The sequence below is a fragment of the Panonychus citri genome, unplaced genomic scaffold (assembly GCF_014898815.1).
Source record: "Panonychus citri isolate SS breed McGregor unplaced genomic scaffold, ASM1489881v1 Contig00049, whole genome shotgun sequence".
NCBI lineage: Eukaryota > Metazoa > Arthropoda > Arachnida > Trombidiformes > Tetranychidae > Panonychus > Panonychus citri.
In genome coordinates this window covers 969,778-995,564 of record NW_026515454.1, presented here as the reverse complement: position 1 = coordinate 995,564, position 25,787 = coordinate 969,778, and the positions used below count along the sequence as shown (strand labels likewise).

Sequence of the window (25,787 nt, the reverse complement as noted above, 5' to 3'; positions counted from 1 at the left end):
AAGTTAATTAGTTTTAAATATTGATTATGTTTTCACTATTTACGACTAATCATAATCAACTAAATTGATCATTTACTCAATTTTTCATCTTCTTAAATTGTTGATCAATTTTGGAAAAGAAAGTAAAAAGATATAATCATTTTCTATTTTCTCTCTCTTTCTTTTTATCCATTTGATTGTTGTTGTTGTTGATTGTCTTTGATTAACATGATTATCGTGATTAAGGTGATTATCGTCAACCAATTGAATCCGATTCTTCCTGTTATTATCCAACACACTAAGTGAAACTCAAAGTTCCGCAACGATGAAAATCTAGATGGAAAATCAATCACAATGATCAGGTGGAAAATGTTGTTGTTTAACATCATGATAACAATTAAATCTAATTGTTCAACTTATTTAAGAATCAAAATAAGCTCTAGAATTTCATTTGATTACAATTTTAGAAAAAAAGCGGAAAATTGGTAACAATTAACAACCAATTTAGAATCTAAAACATTTCCAAGTTTCCATTAGTCATGTTAATCATTGTCGTTTCTGTCTATTATCATCATTACAATCAACCAATTGATTAGGCTTTTGATTGTTGTTCCCATGAATGAGATTATGTTTGGGGGGTTGATTACAATTAAAGATAGAATATAAAATTAGTATTAGTAATTGGACTTGACAATGTTGACAAAGTATCGAAAGTATTAATATTTATAAATATTGAGAATGGTTAATTTATATATACAATGATTATTATTCTGATTGATTAACAATTTATATATATAAATAGTTGTTAATTGTGATAATCCATTCATTTTATATATGATTACAGGTGAAACTGAATCCACATTTTGTTGTTTGACTTGGTGTTTACATTGTTAATTAAACTGCTCATAGAAAGAGTATAATTAACAATGTTAGTTGAAGATCATCAGAATAATTAATGATTTAAATTGATTGTTCATATGTTTCCTTCATCGTCCTGAGTCATTAAAATATCATGTTGTCTGATTAAAATCGGTAAAATTTAGTTGATCAGAAACCATATCGTCTCTCTTGTTGGTCCCCATGGTTAAAACCAAGATGAATTTACAATCAATTTAATTTCCTGTGTTGATGGATCATCTTCCAAGGTAAAATGATTTTGTCACAATTAAAAATTGATGAAGAGGAGAAATAAAAATTAACCCAATTTAAAAGATGAAAATAGATAATTATGATGAGTACTTTGATTTGAGAAGCAGCAGATTTGCTTTGGTAATGGAGATAAATGAATGATACTGATGATGATGATTCAATTAGATTAGCTCATTTATGAGTCATTAAAGGCTCATTGATGAAAGATCGATGAGAAAATTGCTTTTGAGATTAGACTGTTTTCGTTTTTTGTTGTTACTGTTTAAATGCGTTTGTCAGATCAGAAATGGACTTTAAGGTTTGGTTGTTTCTGGTGTAAAGCTTTTTTTCCGTCTTTGAAAGGATATCGTTATATTTTTTGTATTGTATTTGATTCCGGATTTGATCTTGATGAGAATACGAAAAAAAAATGTGAATGACATCATTTAAGCGATTGTATATCCTTCATTGTATTCAATTTGATGGAGATACTTGTTGAGAAGGTAAGCCAACATGGAATAGAGAACAGCACCAATGATGACAGAGACTGTTTTCTCAGCGATATCTTGTTTATGACGCTCATCACCCGAGGCAATGATGTAAATACAAAAGATCAAGGCAATTATGGATAGAACAACAAATGCCTGCATTGCAATTCGATAGACTTTCAGACCAAATTCCCATTGTTTAACAATAACGATGACGAAACATAAATCAGCGACAAGGTTAATCACTGTCCAGCCAATTTGTTCACCATCATCATGAGCAATAGAGTATATTAATTGTACCGATGAGAGAAATAGCATAACACAGGCGATTATGATTAAAATTTTCTTCGTACTACTTGATATTTCAACCATTTTCGTTGAGAAACAGATTCAAATTATCAGGATTGAACAGGGTAAAGAATTAATAGTTGATAAATGAAGATAATAATAGTAATATCAAAGTAATCACAATGGTTTGTTGTTTGGTAGTTGTTGTTGTAGTTACGGTGATGGTTAAATCAGCTATGGAAGAAAATATGATCTCTTGGTGTAATTAACTGGTTTTAACTTCCTTTAAAAAAAACGTCCCAAGTATTACAACTCACCAAACTAGTGAGAGATTAATGATGAAGATATGGGGATGGAACACCAATCAAAGAATTAAATGTGTAAAAATATTCCACAAAAGTCAATCTGTACAAAGAGAAAACAAGAGAGAGAATAAAAAGAAGACACAAATTAGATTGAAAATGGTAAAACAAAAGGTTAATGTCAACCCATTTACATACAAGTATCAAAGTAGAAATCAAATGATGACGATGTTAACGGGCGAGGTTTAACCAGAAAGGTGATGACAGTACAGAAAAAAAAGATCAAGTTAACAGATAATAGAATAAGGAAAAGTAACACCAACTAGAAAATAAACACACACAAAACCAACCAGGAGAGAGAGAGAGAAAAAGCCAAAGAACAGGTAAAAATAACTTACCTTCTTTATTGTTGGCAAGTAAACGTGTAACCAGAAAAAAAGAGAGAAAGAAAGAGAAAGAGAAAGACTTGTTTTCTGTTCTGTAGAATAGAACAAAAAAAAACACAAAATTCTTATTGGTTTGACCTTGGCGAATAAATTATTCTGTTGTTGTATAACTAAAGAAAAGAGAAAAAAATTATTGTCGATGTTGATGAGAACACAGAATAAAAGTGAATGTCCAAGATGGAGGAGAGAAAATGATTTGTTTTCTATTAGAAAATAAAAAATAGAATAGAAAATGAAAAGACAAAGAGAATAGAATATGAAAGTTAAGAGAAAATGGAGACAAGAAGAAAAAGAAAACGATGAGTAATAACGATGAACAACACCAAAAGAGAATAATTAATAAAAGTTAATCACTAATATGAAGAAGAGTTAATTGTGTATCGAAAAATAGAAAATTCGTTGAAATGATTTAATCCAAACAAATGGCGAAAATGGATTAAGAGGAAACGATAAGAGTTTAATTATCTGTTGCCAACTGTACAGATGAAAGAAACGTTTTAATAATCAACAGTAAATTAAATTCAGTTGAACGGACAGAAACGATGTAGACACTAAAGAAGACAGAGTAAAGATGATAAGATGATGATGTGATTTTTGTTATTATTGTTTAATTGTAACAATGATGATCGGCGATGATGAAGATTAACATTTTCTTTTGTTCAAGTTAATCCATTGGAAGTTCATCTTTGAATAACCGGATTGAGTTTGAAAGAGAAAAGAACAACAAAAAAAAGGTAAACAAACCAAACCAACGGCGATCACATTGATGACCAACCAGAGATTTTATCGTTTCAACTGATTGTAATTAACTTTTAATTTTTTCTTCTTTCGAAAATTAATTTCTTCTAATTGTGATTGTGATTGTGATTACCCTTAATTTGGTTTTCTATCAACTTAAATGTGTTTATATTTAGAGGCCTAAGTGGCTGTTGATGTTTTCGTAGGTAAGTCAACCTTTTGATTATTGTTTACATTTGTTTTTCGCAATTATTTTTACTTAATTGTTTTTCACTATTTTAATTACTTGTTGCTAATTTACTATTGGTTGATTGGTTTTATATTTAGATGGAAATTGTTACTAATTAATTGTTTTTTTCTTCTATAGGTTAACATGTCAACTAACAACAACAAGTGGATTGGTTGTTATGGTCAACAAGGAGTTGATTTTGTTTCCATTTTTGGTTAATTAACTAATTGTAAGTTTGAATTTTTAAATTGTTCTGCTTGTGATTATATTGAAAATTTTAAAATACGAATAAGAAAAGGGAAACATTATTTTTAAATTAGGTTAATACGGAAACCAAATTGAAAACCCGAAAAAAAATTAACCCAAACCAGAAAATTTTTACTTCCTTAATTGTTGTTGTTGTTGTTTAACATAATAGTTAATCTAATTTATTAAACATGAAACAAACCATTAATTATGATCAACTATTGATTAGTATTTTTGCAATTGTAATAAAAATTAATCAAAATGGTTACTACAACAATTGAACAGCTGAAAGAATATAAATAATAACAATTTACCTTTTATTTGGTTTTTTTTTTCTCATAGATATTACATTAAATTTGGAAACAATTTAAATCACTTTAATTTTCATAATTAAACAAGTAACTGGTTCACTTTTTCCCGATGAGAGTAAAAATTTAATCTTGGTACGAACCTGTGGAAACCATGGAGCGTTAATTGTTATATTATAAGAATATGATTCACCCTTAATTATTGGACAATCAATATTATGAGTACCACAAACGGGAACTGCTTTTGGCCTGATCGCAATCCAAAATCCCCAAATTGATATCCAAATGTTTAATTGTAATTGTTGAGCATCGATTGGTGATTTATACGATAAACCAAAATGAATTGGTTGCTTCCGATTAACTGAACACATATCTGGATTATCACAATTATCTAATTTAACTAGAGTTGGACTTGGTAAATCTTTACCTTAATCCGATAATCACAATCAATGGATAACAAGACAACAAAGGTAAGAAATTAACTAATCATTTCAATTGAGAGATGATAAAACTTACCACATTTGGTATAATTAATCAATTGACCATTGATTAAATTTGAATGATTAAGTATCATTAGTATTACAAAAATTATCGAAAACATTATGAAACTTTCTTTTCGTACTGATTAACTTTAATTTGATGATAATTCGTTAATTTTGAGTTAATTGTGAAAAAAAATTAACCTTCTAATAAGTTTATATTACTTTTATTTTCTAGGTTTTGTTTGGTTTGGTGACAATCAAATTAAATTTGATTATCTAGTTACCTTGAAAACGTTAATTTCTCAATTTATGGTTACCTGTTGATTGTAATCATATTTGATTAACCTTTAATTGTAAACTCGTTATCTTTATGTGCTATCAGAATTGTAACAATTAACAATTGTTACAATCAAAATGGTGAATGAAACGAGAACTCAATTGAGAAAAGTTGTTTATTTTTCAATTATTATGTGAACAAATAGTTAAATTTAATCATCATCATAAATGGAATCACAATTAGTAGGTGAATTAAGGAAAACGGGATTAAAGAGTAGACTGATTGTTAAACATATTGATACAATTAAGGATTAAATCAATTGATTAATTTTCACAATCGATGATTACAATTTGTATTCATTTTTTTAAAAGGTAAATTGAACAAATAATTTCATTTATATTTATAATTTGATTGTTTTTGCATCATAATTATTGGGATATTTAAAATTAATCATCAACAATTAAGTTAATCTGAACTTAATGAAGATATTTTCTCATTTAATTTCTGAATACATTGTTCAACACTTAAATCAGACAATTGCCGTTTAATATCATCAATAGAATCGTCTCCATTGGTAATTAGATTAATCTCAACTTGACTAAGATTATTTAATTGTTGATGATTAACTAATTGTTTCTCATCACCATTTGGCAAGTTAATCACCTTCTTATCCGAGATTTTTTTAACTCTATGGTGATGATGATGATGATGATGATTAACTGTATTATTAAGGCAATTTTTGGCACTAATTTGGTTATCACTTTCTTTATCAATTCCGTTTCCGGTTTTTGATTGAGTTTCATTTCGTTTTTTATGTTTTATCAATTTCCTTGAACATTTTGAATTGTTAACCCCTAAAGGATTATTGATTAGATGATCAACAGTTTCACCATTATTATTATTGTGGTTTTCATTATCATCAGGCAATGAATCAACATCACAATTATGGTTAACATTATCTTCATCATCATCATCAATTTCATCACAAAGCTCAGTTGAACTTGAATCTGAATCACTGCTTAAAATACTGGAACTACTAATATCGGATGATGAACTGCTCATAACATGATCTTCATCATCATGATCATCAGAATCTAATGAATTTTCCCGTTTAGATCCATTCAATGGTTTAGTTGATTTTCTAACTCTTCGTTTGCCTTTGAATTTAATTTAGCGGAACTTGAATAACCAATAAAGGCCACTTCCGGTTCGTTAGATTCCTCATCCTCTTCATCTTCAGGAAATTCACTTTCCTCATGTTCCCTACAAACGGACAAAGAGGGTTCAGATAATTTCCTAGTGATACGATTCTTTTTACGTTCAATTCTCAGGTCATTCCAATGAAGCGTTTCTCCCGATTCTTTTCCTTTCTCTTCAAGAGTAACCTAATTAAGATGAAAATTAACCAAAGATAATTAATAGTTAGTCAAAACAGTAAACTAATATTTTCTAATTCTTGAATTTTTACCTTTGCAGATTTTAACAAGGGGTCAAGATCGGCGACAGTTTTTGACCGTTCAGAGAGACATTTCTTGGAAACTGGACATCGTCCGACATTATTAGTACCAGTAACTACGGTACTTCGTCCTCCCCCGATGATACCAACTCCGATAGCACTTCCGATTGTAGGTTGACGCACCGAACATGGTTTTCTGGGTCGCTTGGCAATTAGAGCAGTTTTACCTTGTAATAAATGATTAACCGTCATTGATTGTTTCTTGGTAACTGAATTTGATTGAGCATTTTGAAATCCCTCTAAAAGTAAATAAAAAAAAAGATCCAATTAGTTGATCAAGATTCGTAACCCATATAAAATAATATCACAATCAGCAAAATTTACCAATTAGGATAATGTGAGCTTGTCGTTGGCGCTCCTTAAGTTTCATGTATTGCTTTTTTAATAGCGATATGTCAAGGCTCATCCTTTGGGGGTCAATATTAGCCGATGATAGGAAATTTGTTGAATTGGAGCCAATTGTTGAGCCGATCATTGATAAACTATTGCTGAAACCATCAAGGGTTGAAGGTGAGGTGGCTCGACTTCCGCTTCGTTCTGGGAGTGTATAGATAATAATCAATAAGGTTAAAGATACAAATCAGATTGATTGACAATTAATTAGGTGACAATTTACCTCTACTCTTTTCATTGGTCAGGCCATTAGATAGACACCAACTTGCTACCATAATTGTATCGGTAGTTGAATCATCTTCCTCTTCATCAGAGTAAAACAAATTGACTCCTTTCTTAACCAATGAAGTTAATGGTCTTATATTAAATGTATATTTCTCACGAATATCAGCTAATTGTGGAAACGGAAATGGTGCCATGGTACAAATGGTCTGTTGAAATAAAACAAATTCATCAAATATGTTGAATCGTAAACAGATCATCAGATATATTAATGAATGAAATTAACTTTTTCTTTCTCTTAAGTAACTTTATCTCTAACATTTAGTGATGTTGAATACTGTTCAATGATTTAACGATAAAAAGTTTCTCATGGTTTCACTTTCATGTTAACCAAATGAGGAAGAAACAAAATTCTGGTAAAAAGTAACCAGAATCCAATATATTCAACATAGAAAACAAAAAGTTCAAGTGATACATTTTATCAACAACATGATGTCAGAGTACCTTGAATGAAATTCATGATAATAATAACAAAACTAACCCCAAAGGGAATGTAATATAATACATTATCGTAAGTAGATGAAAAGAATCAAGTAATATATAAGTTCTAGAACCGATAATTTAAAATTCGAGGGAAAAAAATTTTCCATTTCTTTTCAAAGTCTTCAGAATCCTGATAACTTACAAATGCAATACTGTTGAATGAAATAGTATTCAGATATTAACTCATCAATTATGAATATTAATCATTATTAATTACTTTCACAAATTAGTGTATCATCATTATAATTAACGATCAAAATTAATGAGCCTCGATAATTTAAATTATCTCTACGTAGATGATAATATCATAATCAAAATAGTTCACCTTAATTACCTTCATATTGGATAAATATATGGTGTTTATTAAGATTAATCAATCAAAGATTTTATTATCAATATAAAAACTTTTCATGGACTAATGATTGACCAGTGAATGTGAATCAAATTTTAAGATGGTCATCATGTTTATAATTATGCTCATTATTAATCTCTTAATCCTCAAAGGGATTAAGAGACGAAAATAACTAACGATATTAATAATAATTATAACATCTAACATGTCAAATTGGAAACATGATCAAGTTCTGGTCAAGATTTGATCGTATCATCTCAAGGGAATCGAATCATGTTTACATTCAATGTAATCATAAATATTTAATTTAATAATAATTACGTTGGTCAACTTGTGTATTCACACTAATTGTTGACCAGTCAAGGAAAAGGTGAAAGGTCAATCGTAATGAGAAACTTACCTTTACAAGTTCATTTGTATCTCTAACTCCAAACTCCATCATCTCTCGAGTTAAAACTCCCATGATTGAATAAAATTCATCAGCACTTTCAACGTTAATTATACGGCTAAAAATAGATGAGAAAATGATTAAGTAACAATTAGATTGAATTACGTTTAATTAGCTAAATGATTTCACTATTTTCCAAGGATTAAAATCAAGATCCATCGGATATCAGATTATCTCAGACAATTGGGGATTCATTTGAATATCTTAATTGTTCACATTTTACTTAATCAACTTAAATTGTTGACATTTACAGATTTGAATATCATTATCCCTTCAGTATTTACATAAAATGATTACATTGATGTTTAAATCAATCAATCTAAAAATAGTTTTGTATTTTCAACAATTTAGACTCATATATGTTTCCGGATTGTGATAATCAATTGCAACAATCAACAAAGTAACAATTTAAATATTAAAATATTCATAAACACATTTGAATGTCTATGGGTTGACAATATCAAAATTTGTATAAATTACTATGAACTGGAAAAAAATGTTAATTTAATCAAATCAATTGTGACAGTTAATTTGTATCTTCGTATTATAAGCAAAAAATCAATTGATTGTTGATTACTGGTTGTGATTATGTTATAATCATTATGATCATCTAGTCATTATAATCCTAATGTAACAATTAAATAATCATACAATTATAAGTCATGAAACAATAAATAAAAGTTTCAATGAAATAACATTAACAATATCAATTAAATTAACTTGACACTAATTAACTTATGATAATCATTATCTGATGTTCATTCAATTTAATCCAATTGTTCATTTTTTCATGATAAACTCACAAAGATTCTGATAATAGTTTCTGATAAAAATGTGATTTATTTATCTTATTTTTGTTGTTGATCAAATAAACAATAAGGATAAACTCAGATTCAGTTGAAATCAATCAGATAAATTGTAATTTATTAGGAATTGTTCAAAGATTCATGATATTTTATCAGAAGTTTATTGAGAATCGCCATGATAATCAGGGTGGAATAACATTGATATAATAATCTATCAGACGCCTACACAATGATTCTGATAAAATATCAGAATTATTGAAACTCCTTCGTTATTAGATTGGGACAAAGGTCAAGGTTTCTTTTTTTATGATCAAATTATTCATATTAATAATATTTAGGTTAGAATCAGGATTCAATTAGTTAATGGTGATAAATTAATTGTATCATATTGTTATCATTAATTTACTTTCCATTAGATTTATATTGATCAGATTAGAATGCAAAAATTTACCAATCTAATCAACCTAATTAGATAATCATAAATTTTCAGCTCATTATTGTTACTTGTTAAATTAATTGCTCATTTATTGATTGATTGTAAATCGACTAAAGGAAAATATAATTTCATCACATCGAAATCAAAGTTAGTTGATGAAAATTGTAGTTCCAAACGAGAGAAACAATTATTTCCAATAATGGATACGATATTTTTAGTAACAAGCTAAATGTTGATAAAATTATCGTTTAAAAATCAATTACATGGAGCCGGAAGTTTAATCAGGGGTTTTGGGTTAGTGGTTAAATTGTGGTGGGAACATTTTCTCAATAATAATATAATTATCACTCTTACTCTTGAAGACAATCCCAAATTACTAAGGCAGTTCTGATCAGGATTTCATTGCCTTCCAAAAATATCAGATCCCAAATCCGTAAGACCAATGGTTTGGGCAGGCAATTTGAGAAGAGGGTCAAAAACCATTGCATGGTGAATACATTGACCAGTGGGGGTTCGTAACTGGCCCCGGTACTTGTATCTGCGGCTTGGTTTTGCAATTTATCAAGATGTTTGGACAGTTCAGGAAGTCGAAGACGTAAGAGATCACGGAAAGTGGCCATGTCCACGGAAAGGCCTCTTAAATTGTTGGCGAAATAACTGGTTGGCAAAACTCCTTCAATCAGATAAATCATTACCTAGAATTGTAATCAAAACAAAGTGAATTTAATTCTCTCAAAAAGTTGACAATCTAAACCAATTAAACTGTTCGATTAGATAAATACAATTAGATAACAATCAATTTTTCCATCAAATCAAATGCTCACCACATAAACCAATGACAATTGAAGATAATTATACACAATTAATTGACAATCAATACATTGTTTTGATATGAAACTAATCACAATAACAAAGAATAGAGTTGATAATGTATTGTAACAATTAATAAGATAATGAATTTGATAAAATGTAAACAATTAGTAAACCAACAATAATCAAACATTGGGATAAAGTTACGATCATTAATTATTAAGCTTTTGAACTCAAGTGAATCAAGTTAATTGTATCAAATAATTAACTTTTGAAAGTATTAAAAATGTTTATCAAATTATTTATTCTGATTGTTTTATCAACCTCAACCTTAGCTGGTCAAATCAACATCGATAGTTGTGGTAAGTTAATTAAGTTTTAATTGTTAATACAATTTGTATATAAGTTTCGTTTCTTTTTATAAACATTTAAGGCGATTCGGTTCCCATGCCAAGTACCGTTACTGTGAACGGATGTGAAGGTGACGAATGCCAATTCATTAAAGGAGATACCGTCTCATTCAAGATCGATTTTACTTCTCCCGCTGATGCCGATGATCTGACACTTTCCGTTCTTGCTCGTGTTTTTGGTACGTGGCAAAAATGGGGAGCTGCACCTAAGCAAGTTTGTGGGTCATCGGTTGATTGTCCACTAAAACGGGCTCAACTTATACCTACAAGTTTGAGACTAAAGTTCTAGATGAATATCCTTCAATTAAAACTCGAGTCAAGTATTCATTGAAATCTACCACCGGTGATGAAATCTTTTGTTTCACCTTCCCTGTTTCTATTCAGTAATCAATTCTGATTAATTTCCTGATTGTTGTTTCCAAATTGGTTGATTAAACTTTCATTAAATATCTTCAATTACATTTACGTGATTATTATTAACAGAAAAACAACAATTTGACAATGTTAATTAATTAATTAACACTTATCATGAAACATTTTCTATTATGTCAACAATTTATTGGGAATATGTTAATTGTGATTATTTGCTTTCCAAATGGTTTAATTACCTCTGGTTAATGATAATTACATTTTGATTAACAGAATTAATCAGAAAACTTTTTTTTCCCTCTCTCAATAGTTAATACACTAATTCAGTTTGATTGGTTTGATTATTTGTCAACTCAAAATTATCAAGACCATAGATAATCAATGCTATTGTCAACCAAACAATTAAATTATTGATTAGATTAATGCAATTAGGGTGATACAATAGTTTTTAACAATTAAAGTTAATCTTTGGATAAAAATTAAACAACAATTAAAATCTAATTGTTAACTATAATACTTTAGTTTGATATTAAAAGTATCGTAGTTGAAAACATTAAGCAAATGGATTAACTGAAAATGTTTATTTAAATTTTAATTGTTTGAAATTAACCTGATGGTTATTTACAGTTGAGAGACAGTAAAAGTAATTAAAACTAAATTAAGGTTAATTAAAAATTAACCAGGGCATGATCAATGGTTAATTAAGATTAACTCATTACAATTAAAACCTAGAAAAACAATAAATTATCAACGATTTATCAAAATCTAATTGTAAACACAAATAATTGGAAAGGAAAATGATAACAATTAACTGATTTGCAATTAGGACTGATTGATGATTACAAGTAATTTCATCAGCTCCTAATGGTTACTTCCGTCAATATATTGATAATATTGATAGAGAAATAAAAGTTTCATGTAAATTGTTTTCTTTTACTGAATTTATCCTCTCAATTGCTAAACTTTTATTGGACTCAGAAAACGGAAACGGAAATGATGGCAAGTGAAAGAGAAAAGATGAAGCTCAAAATGATGCAATAATAAAAAGATATAATCAAATGTTGATAATCACAACAACCTACGCAACTGTCAAGTTAATTGTTATATTGTTGTAACCTAAAAAAGTATTGTTATAATCATCATCATCTTCATCATCATCATTCATGATTATTATTCAAGCTCAGAGTTTGGGTAAATAAACAAATCAACCATCCATGCAGATAACATGATTGTTTAACTTGAATTGGGTTAACCTTGGGGATTATCATCATCATCATCATCATCATCATCATCGTGAGTGTCTATGGAGACGGGAAGATGAAGGAAGATGAAGATGTAGAGGTGAAGATGGGAAGATCGAGTGGTTCTTGTGGGAGTGAGTAAAATGTTGACACTAAATTGAAAATGTTTTAGTTTACAAGCTATTAAATGGATGAGGATTGAGAATTGTTTTATCCATCATCTCAATTATATGATGACCATTGGGTACCACCCATGGTTCAATTTAGTTTTACAACAGTTTCATGTTCAATTTTCAATCATCATGATAATCTTCAATTCAATCTAATATAATCAAAGGAAAAACCTAATCATCACATTAGGTGACCATTGAGGATTTTGTTGTTGTTTCTATCATCATGTTATTAATCAATATCCTTAAGATTATCAGATCAGCGAATTGAATTTCAAATGTTCATTTGATAATATTGTTAAGATGTTGATAAGATTATTGATCGTTATGGTTCATTACTGACCAATAAAGATTAACAAAAGTATATAATTATCATCATGTTGACCTCATTTCAAAAACAGGGAATCTCATGATGATGTTTATTCAATGAAATAAGGGATAAGTTTCAATTGAATTTTCTCATTGGAAATAGAAAACCAATATTGAATCAACAGTTGACTTTTCTCAATACAATATTATCGTTGAATCATTGAAATATATTTAATATCATGAAACAATTTAATCGGTTCAGAATTTCCTATGAAATTCATTTTTAAATTCACTCTTTGTATCACAAGAATGAAAAAAAAAGTTCAATTCAAGGTAAAAAAAGTGATGATTTTAAAGTGATGCTGACGTGGGTTGAATAACAATGATTCATATCAATAAGCAGTTATATTTATCCTTTGTCATATTAGAGTTACCTGTAAGCTGAATTTCTGAAAAATTCAATTCTCATCTCATTTCCATGAACAAAACTCATCAATGTTCAATATTTCAGAAAATAAGTGACCATTTGGGTCACTTTGTGAATATGATAATCAAAAATTATGTTGATTATTGAACTTAATTTGAAATTCCAAATTGCCATTAGTTTTTTTTTGGTGATTGATCATCATGAAATTTTCATCTCCATGAACGTGATCATAATTTTTTTCAACAAATTTCATATCTCTTACCTTAAGTGAATTATCAACGTCCCAATCCATGACTTCCAGGATAATTGCTGCGAGCATATTAAACCCTTGACAATAACCAACACCTCGATTCCAACGAGCATAAGCAAGTAAAACTTGTTTGAGAAGCGCTTGATTGTGTTCAGAATCAGCGCCACTGAACATACTACAACCAGTTCGATGGAGATCCTGAAATCGAAAGCAAAAAAGTTCAGTAATTTCAGAATTTACATATTCATATACAAGGGAACAATTTCCTCAGTCATTTTCAGGGTTAAAGAAACATGGAAAGTTCTAATTTCGTTCTGATTTATGATCGAATTTGCAAAATAAAAATTCCAAGTTAATAAAATTACCATATGAGACTATTATCAATCATCAGAAAACAAAGCAGACACAATCATAGCAAAATGTTATTATGTTAACTATCAACAATCAACAAACTATAAACTTTAACTATCAACAATGGTTAACTAAATCAAAATGAATTATCAATAAATAATCGGGTCCATTGAACAATTAATAAGTTAATTGTCAAGAATCAAGCTAATAATAAACATGACATTTAAAGTTTATCTATCTCTTTACGATTTTGGTTTGGAAAATATCTTTCATTAAGATAATTTGATTAGATAGAAATTTAATTATATTGTAGAAAATTAATATTCTTACCTTTACAATTTGGGTTCCAAGGGAATCATCTTCAGGGTTACACTTCTCATTGAAACAGAACTTTGAAGTTTTACTCCAATTAATATTTCGACTCTCAATGAATCTTTCAGATAATGTTAACCATAACTGTAAATGAACCATGAAATTAATTAGTTAAAACGATCAACAAATAAATTAAAAGCCAAATATTAATAGTTAATTTTTTTTGGGGTCAGTTTATCTTAAAATGATCAAGGTGATGTTTGGATTGTTGTTGATTGGGTTAACTTTGATTGTTGTTAATCTAAGAAAGTCCATTATGATTAATGATCATTATTATCATGAAATCTCATGAGTAATCTTGACCTACACCTTAAATTGTTTTCATCGTACATGATAATATTTCCAACACCTTAACCATGATTAAGAATCTGATTATAATACATATGAGAATAACAATCAAGGTTGATTGTTGCTGTTGTTGTTGTTTGCTTGGTAAATTTTAAGCTCAATAACAAATCCGATTTTCCCCTGTTAATTGGTTAATATCAAAATTAGATTTTCCTCATGAATTAATATTTCTAGTGTTCCGGTTTTATCATTGTGGTTTCCACCATCTTGTATTGTCATTAATCAATTTTGATTAGTTTTAGATTAATTTTGCTGAGAATTACCTTTTTTCTGAATTCATTTGGTATTCCCCCTGGAAGCCGAGCCACCATCCTCATGGCATCATGCCATTGATTGAAACCAGAATCTCCTGGACTTGGTTCAATTGAAAACCTCATCTTGGTGTCCACTCCTTAATTAAAGATAAACTATTATTAGTATTTGAAAATTAATTCTTCAATTAAGAGAATAATGAATTTTAATGTCAACCAGTAATCTAATAGTTTGTTTACCTTGATAATAATACACCAAACATTATCAATACTTGAGTAATAACCATATTTGTATTGATTATTTTCAATTAATGATGATATAATTAGCATCTCATCAACTGAATTGATTGTCAAGTATTACACAGGTTGATCAGTCATTTCATTCAACAGTCAGTTGATTAATAAATTAGTTGATAAAAAAAAATGAATACAAAGTAACTCAGTCAAAATTCACAATCAACTAAAAGGATTCATTCAAATTGTATTATCGTAAATCATAATAAGCTTTCAACTGAATCAAGTTAATCAAAACAAGGTGAATATCATTAAGCTGAAATCTTGTCAATTCAATTGAATCATCAATAGATGATTATTATTACAAAGAGATGAATGAAAATCAAAAACAGCAATCAAGTAATTCTGATGGACCTAAATTGGTGTACTTGTTTTCTCATTAATCATGAAAAGTCAAACCCAAAATTCAGGTTCATACACTTCAATACAGAAAAGGTTATCTTGTTTTGGCTGATCAATATTTCATCTTCAGGTTAATCATTAAAGATAATCTAATTGGATTGATGTATTAAAAGATTAACAGAATCAACAGGAAAAAGTTGAGATGAATATTATTGATTAAAAGTTGATCATTAAATATTGATACATATCCGTTGATAAACTTGATTTGTACTCATTGTTTTGCTATTTCAAAACATTACAATTAAATATTTAGATTGTCTCAAATTAATCTGATTTAGGATTAATTACATTTTGACAGTAATTTAAAACAAAAAGGTCACCTTATTATGATTAATTGACCCAATTAAATATTTGATTAATTAAACGTAAATACTATGGTTTCATCTTATGAGAATCTATTGATAGATCCATTTACAATTAGTTAATTGTGTCACAATTGTTAAGTTTATATACTCGTTTTGGTGATCAAAACAAATTTCCAAAAAAAAATCAAGGTAACAATTAGTTTTCCTGACTGAACTACTCATTGGTAATTGAATTAAGTTAACCAGGATTCAAGAAGATAGAAATTATTGCCGACAATTAGTTAATTGGCTATAGTGAAAAAAAAGGTAATTAAGGTAATGCTTAAGGATTTTAACTTATGTAATATTCAAGGATTGCTAATTGTGATTAAGAAGGATAATTGTTGATTGCGAAAATGATTAGTAGTCAAATAAGACAAAAGGTAAATTTGATTAATGTTAAAATTAATTAGCTAATTGTTTAAGCAATTTAGTTGCATAGGTAACAAGGTAAAAGGTTATCAGTTTAAGACAAGTGTATTTCAATTAATAAGTTTTGCTAAATTGTTAAACTAAATCATTTATATTGTAATGATTAAAGGTTGATTGAACTCGTTTAACATTTCAAATTAAGTTAATTGTAAATTTACATCGACATTTATATGTAATCTTAACCTGAGTGGATCCCCAAAGATTCAATGAACTTATTTAGTTTCCAATGGTTGATTATTATTGATTGAAAAACACAATTTAACATCATTGACGATTAAACAACAATTAACTTGGTATCCTATTTATAAGAATCAATTTAATGTTTACAATATAAAAGTACAACAAAATTTACGATTCCAGATAAACTCAATACGTAAGTATAACTCTAGAGGATTTAATTGTAAATTACATGGTAATCATGATTAACGATAAATTTACATGTAATTGTTAATCCAAAGTTATCATATGGATTAAATTGCTGTGATTTTAATTAAAATGGATTACGATTTCTTTTTAATTACTTTTATCGAATACAAATTTTCACTACATTTTCGTCATCAACAATTTACTCCGTCTGAGGATATTAAATATTCACAACTGAGTATTTAATTGTTTCAGTTCAATTGGATGCTAATGAGATGAAAATATTCATCATGATTAGTTTATCCAATGGAAACCAGCGTTTACAATTGTAATCAAATTAACTTTGATCAACTTGAAGAGTGAAAACTTTGAATACTCAGACAATTAAGATTTAAATCAATTTTTCCAATTAAAATTTTCATGATAATCTTTTTTTATTTAATATTCTTTGAAAAGAAATTATCAATTCCTGAGAAATATAATCAGGAAAATTACGATTAAAACCTCAATTAAATTAGTGTAATAACGTAGGTTTCAAGTAGATTAACAAAGTTTCATATCATGAACTTCATGGAAAACCAATTTATCGGTAATATAATTAAGTTATAGTTGCAAAAATCAAGGTTGTTCATAATCATATGATAATTTAGACTTTTATGACTTTACAATGATTAATTCATTGTAATTTAATCTTCATCAACGGTAACTCTTAGATTGATATAAATAACCACAGGAATCATAAAAATTTATTAATGGTAATGGTCAAGGTAATTGTCTAATTGTTTTGCCGTTATTAGTTTTTAAGTTATTGATTTTCTCCTATGATAATAAGTAAATGCTATCAATCTGATAAACATTCATCTCAACTGATTAGTTAATCAAATAGTGAATATAAAATTTAAACTCCCTGCGGTCTTATAGTAATAGATATGATTGAAAAGCACAAGAAACAGTTTAATGTATTACAATATACAATCATTAATGTAATCATCCAACTAGTTCATGTTGATTAATTGTATTAGTCTATTTAAAAATATCCTTTTAATTGTCTCTTCTTTTTGTGGTATTGATATGAATTAACGAAAGTCTCAATTTCAGATTATCTTTTAAACCTTTGAATTATTCAGTTTCTCAATTCTGTTGGATGTTTTAAATTCATTTCCTTATCACCATGATAATAAGTGCGGAAGCAAATGAGAAGAGAGAGAGAGAGAGAGAGAGAGAATCCAAAGTTAATTTGAATTTCAATTCAGTTTCTGAATAGAGTGACAACAATAGTCTTCACTGAGTATAAACAATCAACTGATTTAATTGTAACAAGGATGAAGATGCTGATTAATAGCTAAACAATATGATTTGTATTCATCAGCACGAAGATGATTTTTTTTCATTCTCAATGGTGAAAAAAAACAGATTATGTTTAAAGAATCAAATAACTGGATTAACTATTAATAGATTAAAATATTTTGAATTGGTTAATTGTTCAATTCAAGATAATCTTATGGCAATATGGTTATTATTTAAATCTAATGAGAACCTCATCAATTTGATGTTTTTTTTTCAAGAATAAAAAATGTTACAACACTAATCAAGATGTAGATTAGTTAAATTGATTTAATTACTTGGTCTTAGCAACAAAATCTATATTCAGTTAATCATAGCTTATTATCATCATTTCATGATCATGAATAAAAGGAGGAAAAGGTTAAGGGTTATGCTCATCAATAATTCACATGGATCATGATAAATTCAAGGTAACAGATATTGAGAATCAAAATTTATCAGTTATTCTTAATACAACTAATACATAAACAATATTAAAATTAGATTAACAGATTATCCCTTATCCATAGGGATTTAGTTTCTCTCATTATTATAAAGCTCAATGGTTGGTGATTAGAAATTTTTGTAAATATTTAATCACAATCAGTCAAATATATACACGATTTGTTAATCAAATGATATATATAAAAGCAGCATGAACATGAAATATTCATCCTGTTACCATGTAAATAAAGTTATCACAATCAACATTTTAATATTAATCCTGATCATGTAAGTAAATCAATAAATTTGTTTACAATCAACTATCAGGTAAACTTAGTGTACTGAATATCTTATCATACAATTAACAAATTGTTGATTAGTCTTTGACAATTTTAGGTTGAAAATCAAGTCTAATGATCATTCTCAGGGGAAGTTGTTGAAATGAAACAAAAATTAACAGTTCATCTTAATCATCACTTTCTAACCTTTTCAACTTACAATTAAATTTGATGTAAATACAAAGTTGGATAAACAATAAACATTTAGATCGTTAACAATTCAAGACTAATTCACAAGGTTAATTCCAATTCATTTATGTCATGGAAACTTTGAGTTACCATGAGGAGAAAATTTCAACGGTAAATTAGGATTGCCAGAATTTAGATTGAATTTCAAGTGATATGAATTAACTTGGTGAAAATGGAATAAGTTTGATTTAAATTACTCTCCATTTCAAGATTATTTAGTTTCATTTGCACAACAATATAAGAGACATGACCAGAAATTTGAGAAATAACAATAAGGAAGAAAAAAGAGATTCACAAAGTCTGAATTTATATCATGAAATATCATGTTATTCAGGCGGAAAATGAACTATTACCTTTTCCTTATTTTCTTCATCATGTAAGATCTTCTTCTCCTTTTTTTTTCATTAACAAACTGGAAAATAACCATGGAAAATACTGTTACTCTCTACCAATGGGGATAATATCATTATCAGAATGTCAGTAGATTTCAGAATTGAGCTGGAAAAAAATGTTCAGTGTTTTCATCATTTATCCTATCATTATAGTATAGAGTCTGACGACGCTCCGCCCGGGTGAGCGTCGTCAGAGCTCCATGGAAAATTCATAGACACTGAACGTCAGTAAATGTTGTGGTTGAACACCGATCAAACCTGATGATCATTAGTAATTAAGTCACAAATTATAATTAATTAAAGATATATAGCCTGACAGTCGTCAATTTTAATTTTTCGGCTGATTAGAGAAACAATTAAGATTTGAATAGCTACATCGGTTATAGCTAAAATTGAGTAAATATTGTAGCATCTCAAACTAAAGAGTTGTTGATTATAAAAATACAATTTTGAATAAAATTTGAAATTGATTAACATGATAAAATTTGAAGGTATCAACAGAGTAAAAATAGCTATATTGTGAATTTTTAAAAGCTATGTAAGAATAAGAACCGGAATTGTTGATTGTTGATCCTTTTTTAGGTTTGGTTTTACCAAAGTTTCCTTTTGGCTGCCTTACATTTCCGATCAGCAAAATTTTGAGAAATGAGATTACAAGCCATTGAATAATCGTCTTTTTTCAGCAGCGCTTTACCACATAGCCGTAAACAATGGACTATAAAGATAGAAAAAATTTGATTAGTAAAATTTCACTTGGATAGTTCAAAGAAAATCTTCATTACCGATGATGGCTTGTTTGATTTTCTCTAAAGTGGTTGATTCTTTTGACCATTTCAAACGTTGACATATAGCATCAGCAACACTAGGATCACCATTATGTCCTCTTCCTTTGAATGTTTGGTTGACTATATGGTAATCAGGAATCAGCATTTTTCTAACAATCCTTGAGGCTGAGACTCGGAGGTTATCAATTGATTCAACCGCTTGGCTATATCGTACATTGTTTACGGGTATGATACCTTCAATGAAGTATCTATTACCAAAAACGAAACCAGCATCAGGTGGTAATGAATCATCAAACGAAGGTCTTGAGAATCTTTGTAGATTATTAAAAGCCATTTCAACACCAAATTTAGATGAAGATCCTTCTGATGTCTCGGCTTTTTTCAATGTAGGTGATGATACTTGAGCTATATTGACTGTAGCTGCTGCTGAGCCGAGATCGGAATCAACACTTGAATCAAACTGTAGATCCAAATCACCAGAAATAATCAGCTTTGCTGCATTGATTGGAGGATCAACAGATGATTTTATTTCACCACAAGTAGTAGTTGAAGGTCCAGGTAATGGTTCATTGCTAGTCTTTATAGCTGAAGCAACAGCTACATCACCACTTCCTGGTTGAACACTTGTTTTGAATGGTGATGGAATCGGCTTGAAGAAGTCGGTGATCTTAGGTTTCTTTGGTGTTGATTTTTTTGCTGATCGGACCATCTCACCAACTCTATCAGGCTGTATAGCGTTAATAACTCTAGTTTTTTCAATAATCACTTTGGTTATTTTCAACTGCCTCTTGTTAATGTTGATGACTTTGGCTACCAATTCACCAATGGACTCTAGATAGAGAGACAGAAAAAGCGATATTGAAATGAATCAACAACATAGAAAAAGATCACCGAAACTTACCTGATTGACCAAGAAGGTAGAATTTTCTTTGCTGATCAAAAGGTGGAAATAATTTACCTTCAAAAAGAGGGTAATACTTTTTACAGGTTGCTGATTGAGCCCACAAATTAGCATCGATATTAGCTTTTTTACATTTGGCAATGTAGACTATTTTTCCTTTGGAAAAATCTTTATCGAGAAAGGCACCAGCAATTAAAAATGATGATTCAATTTTCTTCATCAACTCTTGGCCATGAGGTAAAATTTCAAATTCACCGATGTTGATTAAATCATTATTTTCGAAAACAATTTGAGAATTCATTTTAAGACAACTAAAACTAACAACACAAAAGTTAAAACTAAAAAGAAACACAAAATGAATTCTACGTAGAATTTTTTTTTGTAGCGAACAAAAAAGCTACATTGGCTTTGATAAGCTATAAAGAGAAGTTGAAGAGTAAAGGTAAACATAATAGCTTAATAAATCGGTTGATCAATTGAGATTTAAAGCTATGACTGATTAATTAAGATACAAAGTCTTCTCTAAACAAACGGTTTGGTTTTCAAAATTTTCTTTTTAGCTCTTTAAGATCTATGTTGTTGTAGTTATAGCAACAGGTTACCCGAACAACGAAAAACAAAACAAAACGAACACACCCTTGTTCTTATGTTGAATTATCTGATGATCTCGTTTGTTTATAATTCTAAATATTCAGTATTAATTAGCGATGTTATCAATGTTTTTTATCGTTTTTTATCTTTTAATTTGCCCCTCGAAAAACGAAAGCTATAAAGTGGTGATTCCTAAAGAAACAGGTTAGTTAAACATTTAGAGATTTACAGTTTTCTAATCATCGATTTTTTCTTGGTTCTTCATAGCATTAACCAAAGATGTAATCAATAAATTCTTGTGCTCAAAAGTGTAAAGGTAACACAATGGGTTGTCCATATAGAATTATTGGTGAAGAATTGATAATTCTACCGAAAAGTGATTGCGATATTATCTACCTTGTGATGATACTCTTTATCGCGGTATTTGCTGTAAGTATTCAAGCTCTGTGAGATATGAGAATAGGAAATACGAGATTTTCTTTTATTGTAAATATCATTTCTTTTTTATTTTAAAGGTTTCATAGAGTCAATCTTTGAGCGATAAGGAAAACCGAAAACAGTTCTCCATATAGTAAATGATATAGCGGAAAAGAACGAGACTCATCATGATGAAAAGAAATATAAAAAAGTTCCTAATTCAGAAGAGAAAAAGTTGGTTACAAGTAATATTGGTGGTGAAAATAAATACCTTAATAGCTTGTTGATTTTTCTGAGCTTTTTATCGTTGATAGTTTGTGTGTTCATTATCATATGCAGCTACATTTGCTTGAAAAAATTTGTTTGCTATAAAGGTCAATCTACACAAGAAGTTGAAAACAAAACGGTGAGTTTAGCCAAAACTTGAAGATAACTCCGAATTACAATTTTTTTCGTGATTTCATTAGATGAGGTCGATTAGTAAGGAGACAAAAAACCAAGATTTGTTATGCTTGAGCGATTCAACGGCAGCTAAAAGCAAAGATGATGCTACATATTCACCAGAATTGATCCAAGCCTTGGAAGTGAATTAGATCACTGCTATCTCCTTACCTGCGACATCGTTTTTCTGAACATTGTCTGTATCGCTTTCCATATCTGATGATGAACACGATGAATAAATACATTTATTTTTTTCAATTTTACTTTTGATGATGTCAACACAGCTTTGAATAGAAGTTATATCGGTTTTCAACTTGTTCAACTGATCAGTGATATTTCCGATTAAAGTAGAATTTTTTCTGATACAGTTTTGTAGACTTTCAAAGTGCATATCAACACGATGAGAAAGTCCACCACGATGTTTTTTCATTGTCTTGCGAAGGTTGTTTATATCTTTTCCTCTACTAGGTTGACGATGTTGAGCTGATTTTGACGCAGAGTTTGAATCATTTGTTTTCTTCATAGCTTGATTCACATGGTTAAGACTACAGAGACTTTGAGAACTCATGGTTTTTACACGTAGAAAACAAAATAAAACTAACTGTATAGCAACAAGAACAGAAATGATTTCTCTGAGAGTATAATCAAAATCTTGTAGGTTGTTTGAAATGGTCCGTTTCTCGTTATTTTCTTTTTGTGAACGTTATTGAGATAATCTTTTAAACTTTGTCACAAATTAACTACAAGCATTACCAAATAAGTAGACGTGACAATTTCGTTTTTGTAATAATTAACCTAAATGGTAAATTCACTAGAAATGTACGTTTTATTGACTTTTAGGCTATGAGAAAAAGTGTAGCAGCAAATCAAAAGATTACTCGTTTCTGATCAAACCTCGCTTTTCTTATTTTATTGCTAAAACGTGATTATTAAAATGTGAAATGCTTTATTGTCTTACGATTTGATTCTTTATGTTAAATTTATTCTTTCTTACAATATACCACTGATTGTATTTTATTTAAACATTGAAATGGATTCAAATAATACTTTTTCATGGACATTCAGTCGAATCTTTTTACGATCTTTAATGAATTATGTTTGAATGCACTAATTATATATAGCGAATATAAATTGATAGCTATAACTTAATCGTTTCTCAATGTAATGGGTCGTATAGAATTGATTATCGGTATTAGATTAATCAAGACTACGAACATCATGTAAACTCAAAATATCTTATGAGTTTAGTAAAGATTTAAACAGAAAGATTTAATTCAATCTTATTAAATTACCTGAAACAACCTTCGTTGTTTCATCTAGATAGAATGTAATATAATATTCAATCACGATATCGTTAATTAGAATTATTTTGGAGGTTTATCGAAATTATAATTTTTGAACAGAGGAGAAGTAATGTAGCTTTCTACTCACTGGAAAAACAGTATATAAGACGACAAAATTCAATGTATTTTCATCAGTCAGAAATCTCAGGTTAGTTTAAAAACTTCTAATATACTTGACTACTCGTAGATATCAAGCTACAGTCTATGCTCAACAGCAAGACTCAAACCCTCGCTCAACAGCAAGGTAACGGCCTCATGCCACGAAAGAAAACCTCAGCTATACAGCTAGGTCATGGCTCTCGGTAGCCACGAAGAGAACCCAAAGCTCTAAGGCTTGGTCATAGCTCTAGGTAGCTACTGTATAAACCCTCGCTCAACATCGAGGTCATGGCTCTAGGTAGCCGCTAAGTAAACCCTGGCTCGTCAGTTAGGTCATGGCTCTCGGAAGCCACAAATATAACCCTTATGCTCGTCAGCAAGGTCGGGGCGCTCGGTCGCCGCATGGAAATCCGTAGGCTTTACAGCCAGGTCATGGCTCTAGGAAGCCGCATAGAAATCCTCAGGCTAAATGGCTAGGTCATAGCTCTCGGAAGCTACGAAGAATACCCATAGCTCATCAGCTTGGTCATTGCTCTCGGTAGCAGCGAAAAAAACCCATAGCTCTAAGGCTTGGTCATGGCTCTCGGTAGCCACATTTGAAAACCATAAGCTCAGCAGCTTGGTCATTGTCGATATAGCAATGAAGTAGGATGAGGCTCTGAAGCCTTTTTTATCAGTAGCTTGATATCTAATTAATATTAGTTACACAGAGGGGTACGTGATTCACGTATTACGTGTACGCGTTTCATGAACCTTTTGAGTGTGACTAATATTAAAGAGGGTCTAGACGTTATTGATTTATGAATTAGAGTATCAAAGCAAGTGATTCATATTCAATTTATTTCTTAATTGTTTTACAGACTTTTGGTATTATTCAAAAGCTTTCATAAGTCCTTCATTGTTAGAGCAACAGCCTTGATTAAACGAAGTTAACAATCCTGTGCGTCATCTAGTACGAACCTGCAGTATCAGAAAAACAAGTAGTTAACAGAAAGATCAATATCGTTTTCCGAATCTGAAAAATAGTACGATATAGCCAAGATGGAATGGGATAACTTGATGTTCTCTTTGATAAGCACTTGCGGTGGATTCTTAGCTGGTAAAACCAAATCCATTCGTGTCGTCAGAGCTAAACAGGAATCTCTTCATGAAGATACTGATATGCGTAAGACTTGGCTCAGTATCGATCTAAGAGTTTGGACGAAAGAAGGTTTATGGACTCCAACAGGTATACGGCTCAAAGTTAAAGAGCTGCTCAAACTTCAAGAGCTATTGGAAGAAGGCGAGGAAGAAGTTCAACATTTTACTAACAACGCTTATTATCGCCGCTCTGTTTACCTGATTGAGGATGAAGATGAATCTTCAACAGAAAAATACGCTGTCTTACTTGAGAAAGACAAAGTTAGCGGAATTATGCTCCAGAAAAAAGAAATTACCAGGTTAATCAGGATCATTCACCCATGGCTTACTTTGTCGAAAATTTCGATTCGGTTGAGGAAGTTGCCAGCGATATTCTCTTCAACTGTATGAGCTTCGTATTGTTCAAGGTTGCGGCTAATTACATAAAAACAAAGTGTCCTGGATGCAAACAACGAGGAAATAACGTTGAATATGAAGTTCTCTCGCCTGCTGATCATAACTGCATTACTGTTACTCCATCTTCGCTAATTTGTGAGAAATGGTTCGAAGATCTCATGATGAGTAAAGAGCATGATAAAGAGATCCAATTGCTTTTCATCAAGATAATGAGTTTT

General features: G+C 29.6%; 3 protein-coding genes and 3 long non-coding RNA genes across 7 annotated transcripts in view; 3 read left to right on the top strand and 3 right to left on the bottom strand.

Moving 5' to 3' along the window:
• Window positions 1-675: 675 nt before the first annotated feature.
• Window positions 676-2,577, bottom strand: LOC128385488 (uncharacterized). Its single transcript, XR_008324740.1, has 2 exons — window positions 2,384-2,577; window positions 676-2,288 (listed from the first exon to the last, which is right to left on the bottom strand). It is a non-coding gene; the product is annotated as an uncharacterized LOC128385488 (long non-coding RNA).
• A 562-nt stretch (window positions 2,578-3,139) lies between these two features.
• On the top strand, window positions 3,140-4,324 carry LOC128385491 (uncharacterized). Its single transcript, XR_008324745.1, has 3 exons — window positions 3,140-3,575; window positions 3,737-3,827; window positions 4,187-4,324. It is a non-coding gene; the product is annotated as an uncharacterized LOC128385491 (long non-coding RNA).
• Window positions 4,141-4,825, bottom strand: LOC128385486 (mite group 2 allergen Tyr p 2-like). Its single transcript, XM_053344362.1, has 2 exons — window positions 4,669-4,825; window positions 4,141-4,579 (listed from the first exon to the last, which is right to left on the bottom strand). Exons 1-2 carry the CDS (start codon window positions 4,751-4,753, stop codon window positions 4,212-4,214), a joined length of 453 nt encoding a protein of 150 aa, XP_053200337.1. The 5' UTR covers window positions 4,754-4,825; the 3' UTR covers window positions 4,141-4,211.
• LOC128385492 (uncharacterized) lies at window positions 4,490-6,524 on the top strand. Its single transcript, XR_008324746.1, has 3 exons — window positions 4,490-4,622; window positions 4,870-5,282; window positions 6,388-6,524. It is a non-coding gene; the product is annotated as an uncharacterized LOC128385492 (long non-coding RNA).
• Window positions 5,244-25,787, bottom strand: part of LOC128385478 (TBC1 domain family member 30-like) — a 47,393-nt gene continuing 26,849 nt past the window's right edge. The window contains exons 3-12 of one of the 2 annotated variants that reach the window (XM_053344350.1): window positions 14,948-15,075; window positions 14,295-14,420; window positions 13,626-13,811; window positions 9,982-10,322; window positions 8,338-8,443; window positions 7,044-7,251; window positions 6,752-6,964; window positions 6,380-6,666; window positions 6,092-6,296; window positions 5,244-6,056 (exon numbers count right to left, since the gene is read on the bottom strand). In XM_053344350.1, the coding sequence (XP_053200325.1) occupies window positions 5,377-6,056; window positions 6,092-6,296; window positions 6,380-6,666; window positions 6,752-6,964; window positions 7,044-7,251; window positions 8,338-8,443; window positions 9,982-10,322; window positions 13,626-13,811; window positions 14,295-14,420; window positions 14,948-15,075 (2,480 nt within the window). In that variant the 3' untranslated portion in view covers window positions 5,244-5,376. Of the gene's footprint in view, window positions 6,297-6,379; window positions 6,667-6,751; window positions 6,965-7,043; window positions 7,252-8,337; window positions 8,444-9,981; window positions 10,323-13,625; window positions 13,812-14,294; window positions 14,421-14,947; window positions 15,076-25,787 lie in introns of both variants that reach the window. The other variant, XM_053344349.1, reaches the window with a different exon arrangement.
• On the top strand, window positions 10,623-11,303 carry LOC128385487 (NPC intracellular cholesterol transporter 2-like). Its single transcript, XM_053344363.1, is given in 3 exon segments — window positions 10,623-10,799; window positions 10,871-11,101; window positions 11,104-11,303. Coding segments are annotated over 3 exon segments (438 nt in total). The 5' UTR covers window positions 10,623-10,723; the 3' UTR covers window positions 11,235-11,303.